The sequence below is a fragment of the Lathyrus oleraceus genome, chromosome 7 (genome assembly GCF_024323335.1).
Source record: "Lathyrus oleraceus cultivar Zhongwan6 chromosome 7, CAAS_Psat_ZW6_1.0, whole genome shotgun sequence".
Lineage (NCBI taxonomy): Eukaryota > Viridiplantae > Streptophyta > Magnoliopsida > Fabales > Fabaceae > Lathyrus > Lathyrus oleraceus.
This window is the reverse complement of record NC_066585.1, coordinates 202,710,594-202,717,858: the sequence shown is the minus strand read 5'-3', so window position 1 is coordinate 202,717,858 and position 7,265 is coordinate 202,710,594. Positions and strand designations below refer to the sequence as shown.

Here is a 7,265-nt window from a genome sequence, read left to right as displayed (position 1 = left end):
AACTTAGAAAATATGAGGTATGAAGGTTGGTTGCACGTATCGAAGGAGAAGTCACGCTTCAGAGTGGTTTAGTAGAATTTTGCGCAAGTCTTATTATATCTTTCTGGAAAGGGAATCATCCCATAAATTAAACTCACTACTATGTAGTGACTATTCATTTTTTAAGTCGTTTAAGTTCGTTTAAGTTCCGAAAACAACATTTACTATTTTATGAAATTTTGGCAATTTATGTTTTATTTGTTTTATTTATTTATTTATTTTGTTTATGATTAAAAATCTATAAGACTCATTATAGTTTCTTTGTTTTATGTATTTAAAGACATTTGGCAATGCCATAAGGAATAACCTTTTGATTATAATAAATTTCAATGCTTTGTTTAATCTTTCTGGTAATTAATAATAATTTTTATAAATAAAGGTAAAACTAACAAAATTTTATTCTTAGTTAAAATTATGATAAAATATCCCTAAAAAATTAAATATACCTTTTATAAAATATTATAAAAATATTAGTATATTTAACTCACTTTTAGGAGTATAATTAACTAAAAAAATTTGGGTGTAAGAAAAGTGAATATATTGTTTAATAAACAAAAATTTTAGGTGATTTGAATTTGGATGACCCTTATTGGATAATTTGTGGTTTGTGAATGGAACCTATTTTTGTGATATCCTTTGGGATAATTTTGGTGTTTATGAGTATTATTATACAAAATTTTGGTGAATTATGATGTTTGTCCATGAAATGCATATTCGTGATTCATATTATCATGTAGTTTGGGTGGGACTTCGGTCCATTTTGGTGGCCTCAGATCCATTGGCGGGGATCGTTGGTCTTGGTGGAAAAGACCAGGGCCGAGTCTCAGATCCATTGATGGACATCGTTGGTCTAGGTGGGAAGGACTGAGGACTATTGGAATAAAATCAGTAACATTCCTCTGATTCCACAATATATTTTTGACACCACATGCATATAAGTGATGAAGTTGGTGGATCATAGTATTGCATTTTGTTATGATGTGTGTTTGTGATTGTAATTGATATATATATATATATATATATATATATATATATATATATATATATATATATATATATATATATATATATATATATATATATATATATATATATATATATATATATATAATTGTTGTGTTTCTTTAATATCATTTTGTTACTGAAGTCACACAGTTACTATATGTAAGTATATTCTCACCCCTTTCTTATTTGCTTGGTTTTGTGGTGTGCTTTGCACGGGTGATTAGCAGGACTGAGGTTCGTTATTGAGTGAGATGGCTATTGCCTCTCAGCAAACTTTTATCTTCCGTATATTCTAGTTTTCGAATAAGAATGCTCTGATCTGTAACACTGAGGATAAGGGCGTTTGTTTGTAACCAACTTTATGAGATTTTGATTATGATGTATTGATTCAGTTTTATTCAGACATGTTTTATGGTGTTTCTAAATAAATTTCCATAGTGCAACATTTGTTGTTTTATGATTTATGAAGTATTTGTGATGTAGTAACATCTTTTTCCTGTTATTTTTATTTAAAATATATTATATGGGGTTTAGGGTGTTACACTTTCGATCTCATCTTTTATTTTACACATCACCTCTGGTGCAAAACGCATAGGCATATTTATGACCGTTTTTTTCCCAGACTTTATTAGCAATTTTAACTCCACCAAATCCTTGCTAAAACCTGTCATTTTGTTATAATCCCAAGCAGAGCAATCTTTAAATTCATAAGGCAATTTGATTACCTCTAACCTTAGACTTGGGTTAATGTTGGCACGGATAATGTCGACCTCTTAACGATTCCATCACCCAAATCAACCTCATCCAATAGATCCCGGGGTTGCATCTTTGCCACTGATGTGACATGATCCTTTTCAAAGCTCAAAGGCTCATCATCATAAATGCAATCGAGCCTTTGGCTTTTCAAGCCATCATCTTCTACACCCACTGATTGTAGCATTTATATTAGGTTTGGCTTAACATTGATTCTTTGCCTCATGTCGAACACCTCCAGTTCATTGGCTTCGACAACCATGTATGATATCTCAACCTCTAAGGCCGTTTTCAGTCTATTTTCGGCTACATAAGCTGAAATTTATTTTAGTGCATCGAACTCGTACATCTTCGTTGAACTCGTCCCCTCAGTAAGTCGGTTGGATGGTGTCATAGTACTACTCACCCATAAGTTCTATATCCCACGTAAATCCATGGATTGGGTGGAGTTTGAGAGATTAAAATGCCTATTCCAGAGGCATGTATGTAAACTCTGTAGGGGTTTAAGGTGCTATACTTGCTAGGTTCTTATCGAAGTTTCTCTTATCGACTTGGTTTACTTTTGTCATGTAATATCCTTGATTTGCCTATATGTTCTCAACTATTATATTGTTCCTCCTTATTACAATAACCATGAAAGCAATGGGTTAAGTTATAGACCCCACAATCACATCAACTTGGTTAACACCCATTATATGGCCTGTCATTTCTTAATATTGAGAGTAGCATGTTATGTGGTGTCAAATATATATCATATTTTCCAATCTTCTTCAGCAAAAAGCGGAGCATCAAATTCACAGCAACCCCTCCATCCACAAGAATTTTATTCACTATTGTATCTTCAACTTTTGCCCTTATAAAAAAGGGCCTTAAATGACATTTTATTCCCTCGCGAGGTCTCTCGAAAAACGCGATATGTTCCTCAATGCAACTGTTGTTCATAACGAAATAGTATACAGGCTTGTGCTTCACGATTTCTTTTTCTTCTTCAGAATTTGTTGGCTTTGAAACTTCTATGGCGCAATCATACTCCCTTGGGAGTACCGATATGACATTACACAACACGTCGAAATCGTCTTCCGACCCCGACTCAAAATTATCAGTAATTAATTCATCCTTCTTATATGGTACTTCCTCATTCTCTTTTACCTTCGACTTAACTTGTTAAGGTGAAAATAATTATCTTCCAACAGGCTTTTTAGTTTGACCACTTACTCAACTTGGTATGGGTTTTTGTTACTTGATTCAACAACTTCCTTCTCCACCTTCTTCTTCCTCTAAAATCTTCTCAACTGAGTCCTTGAAATTGGGTTCTTTCCCTTATAGTTACAAGGACCATATGAGTGCCTCTTTAATACCTGAAAATTTTCTCGATAGGTCATCGAAGAGTCCCGACCTATTTTGACATTCCTCCACCACCGATTCCTAGACTGCTTCTTTCCAACGGGCATCGACCACCACCTTTGTGGAGCATTCGACGCTGGCACATAAGTGGGAGGCTTGCCTCTTTGGTGGTTAGGAAACTACTCCTTTTTCCGAGGGACTCCCCTCTTGTCGAAATAAAACTCATGCTTGTTCCTCCTCTAGTTTTCCTTCCTCTTAGTCTGATGGGCACTCTCCACTTTCTTTCCAGACCTCTTATAAAAAAACAAAACTGCACATATGACACAACATAACTTTTGAATCCTCAACTTTGCATCGATGGAGGAATTCAAGCAAACCTTCACCAACCTTAGGATAAACAACTTCAATTTCATTGCTCTCAAAAGCCTCATCCTCTGCCTCCATGTCGAAACCAGTGATCTCAGCCATGTTGATTCCTACACGCTCAACAACATTGGCTTCCCTAACTTGCGTTGTTGATTCTCATTAGAGCTTTGCCTTTAAAGAACTTGAGCCTTATGTCGTTCAAAGTATTATGAAGAAGATCCCTAAAAAGAAAACATTGTGAGGTTTTATGCCCTACAAAGTTATGATATTTAAAAAACCTTGGCTTATTCCTTTACTTTAATGGCAACACTTTTGTACCTGGTGGCATTAGTACTTGGCCATCTGCAACCAATAAGTCGAAATTTTCATCGCATTTGGTCACGTTGAAGGTATAGGTTCTCTTAGGGAACTTATCATTTTTCTCTGGTTCATAAGGATTTTTTCCATTTGCAGGTGTAAGCAATTTACACACGTATGAATGACCTGGTTTTAACTCGGCCACATCGACCTTAATTTCTTTGATATAGTCGTATCCAATATCCCACATCAAGTCATTGTCTTCCATATCTACATAAGCCACTTGTTCCTTCTTACTTTTGTTCACGCTAGCTTTCTCAACCTTAAAGCGTTTGACCTGTCGAACTTTGTCCACTAGACACATCAAACTAAGTATACAAAAAAGAAGAGTATTTTTTTAACGAAGAAGGTGAAATTGTCAAGTTAATGCTCCTAATATTCTACTTAGTTAATGCTTGTGTGCTTGTTTTTAGCAAAATCCTTAAAAATATGACTTAATTGTTATTAAGAGAATCTCAAGATATTTGAAAGTTGATGTGTTTTATAAGAAATCAGTTGATTATCCATTAATAGAATTTTGTGGTGCTAACTTTGCTAAATATAAAATTTAAAGAAAAACCATGGTGTAAGTTATCAATTTTTTTATAAAAGATTTTTTTATCAAATCAAATATAATTAACAATAGATTTCTCAACTACTAAAGTAAAAAATATATATCACCAATAAATTGGAGCACTTGATTACTCTAAATGAAACGTCAAAGAGAAAAAACATCAATTATATAATAATAATTTTCAACGGTGAGATTGGATAACGAATAAAGATAATTAAAAAAATATCTATAAATTTTTTTTCTAAGAAAGAAGATGAAATTGTCAAGTTAATAAAAATATTTAAAAATGAAATTAACTGTGATCCAACACCAAATAATCACTATCACATAATTTTTTTTAACAAATTCATATAAACATTCATGACACCACATGCCATAATTTGCACAAAGGATCAAAATTTAAGAATTTTAGTGTTACGAATTTGAAATATAAAAAAGTTCTTTACAAGATAAAGTAAAATTCATTTATAGGACAAGCAAAATACATTAAATCTCAAAATTAATTCACCAAAAATTAATTTTTTGTCACCATTAAATTATAATAACAATTAGTCTTTTGATAAATTTAATAACAATATTCAACTGAAAAGATGATTTATTGTATAGTTACATAAATTTTTAGAAAAATGGTGAGGACATTTTGTAGTAAAGAAAGGAGCTCAAACTTCAAAGCCCAATAGTTTGGAATTTCAATCCACTAGACCCATTTTCAGAACCTGCCCAATTAAAAATATGAAATTTCCTTCCTATACTTTCATTTTCGTTTCCCCTCACCAAAAATCTATCGATCCGCGTCACTCTCTTAAATTCAATCTCAACCTTTCATCATTACCACATCAACGATTACCATCATACACTTCAAACTCCTCGACATGCCACGTCACTAATCCGCGTGCTCAACTTCTCCAAACAAACATCATCCGTCGATTATCAAACTAAAATCAACGGCCACATCATAACCAATTCACCCTCTCAAATTCAAAACACGCACAAAATCAGCACTATATAACTAACCAGTTTCTCTCCTCCAAAATCATCACTCTCAAAGCTTAACTGAAAACAAGTCTCAAGTTATATAATCTTTTAGTAACCTTTTTCTGTTATCTTTCAATGGCACGTACCAAGCAAACTGCTCGCAAGTCCACCGGCGGCAAAGCCCCAAGGAAGCAACTGGCAACCAAAGCCGCTCGTAAGTCTGCTCCGGCCACCGGAGGAGTGAAGAAGCCACATCGTTTCAGGCCAGGAACCGTCGCTCTCCGTGAAATCCGTAAGTACCAGAAGAGCACTGAGCTTCTGATCCGCAAGCTTCCTTTCCAGCGTCTCGTTCGTGAGATAGCTCAAGATTTCAAGACCGACCTCCGTTTCCAGAGCTCCGCCGTGTCGGCACTCCAGGAAGCAGCTGAGTCGTACCTTGTTGGACTCTTTGAGGACACCAATCTCTGCGCAATTCATGCCAAGCGTGTCACTATCATGCCTAAGGATATCCAGCTTGCTAGGCGTATTAGAGGCGAGCGAGCTTGATCTTGTTGAATTCTTGCTTTAGGGTTTGTGTAGATATTTTCATTATGTAGTTAGTCACAAACCATTTGTTTTAATTTCTTGTGAATCTGACATTGTAATTCTGTAATTGTGCTTAGCGCCTTATCAAATGAATGTATTGTCCTTTGTTCAACAATAGTTCTTGTTACTCTTTTTTCTTCTTTTGATCACTCAATTTAATGAAATGACACGAACAAGTCAAAATGCATCAAGAGTCTTTTCAAGCATAGTTTTGTTTTGTTCTTTTAAATCTCTAAATAATAAACTTCAAATTATATACATAAAAAATTATTAACATTGTGAATTATTTTATACCCATGTTCAGGCTGGATATCTTAGAGTATGAATTTGTTTTCTTAATTATGTATAATTCTACCACCTTTATTCCGCAGTTTAACTACTTTTTGTATTGTATGGTTCAATTACTATTTCCAACAAATCTCTTTTTGCTAAATATAAAGGTGTATGTTTTAACAAGATATAATGATGTTCTACATGGCTGAACTTACTAGCCTGGCGTGTGGAGATAGGTGAGAAACGAATCATTTTCCACAGTTTAAGTCCAAAGGGCTATTGCAACTTGCAAGGGGGTGTGAATTTGCTATGTAGTGTTAAAAACCATTTTTAGTTAACTTTGTGGAAACTAATTCTTGATAAATGCAATTATAGATGGATGTGACTATTAAACCTTGATAAGTTAGTGTCTGATATCCGGGGTTTGGTTCCTTTTCTGTGAAGTTTTTACTGGAGCATGTCCGGTGTCAATCTTAACCATTCAGTTTTTAATTTCATAATTTAATTAATAGATTGCACAAAAAGTGGAGGGCCTAAATTTCACTGAAATAACTTTACATGGGAGAAAATGCGAGAGAGTTTGTTTGGTAATCAACAAATATCAAATGATATCTATAATCAACAAATATCAAATGATATCTATTATCAACCCTTCAAAATAATATTGAATTAAGTTACCAAAAATGCCCTACCAATTATTTCAATTTACACTAATACTTGAACATTTTGGTAATCAACAAATGAAATAAATAAATTTCAACCAAATCTCAAATTACATGTCAAATGTCAATCAATCTTTGGCTACTTCAAACAATTTTCTCCCTTCCCACCAAAATCAATTGACACGTCAAGTTTCTCTCAAAGTACATATTTCTCTTCTTCTCTTTAACCCTAGTTTGTTTACCTATCTTTGGCAAAAAAAAAAAACCTAAGCCCGTTGTCCCCTTTCAAGAACAAAGTTTTTCATGGGCTAACATGTGAAGTTTTAAACATTGACAAAATAGTTTTAAAACAT

General features: G+C 33.7%; 1 protein-coding gene across 1 annotated transcript; it reads left to right on the top strand.

Moving 5' to 3' along the window:
* Positions 1-5,439: 5,439 nt before the first annotated feature.
* Positions 5,440-6,092, top strand: LOC127105307 (histone H3.2-like). The gene has a single exon (XM_051042474.1). The coding sequence runs from the start codon at positions 5,528-5,530 to the stop codon at positions 5,936-5,938; it is 411 nt and encodes a 136-aa protein (XP_050898431.1). The 5' UTR covers positions 5,440-5,527; the 3' UTR covers positions 5,939-6,092.
* Positions 6,093-7,265: the final 1,173 nt, after the last annotated feature.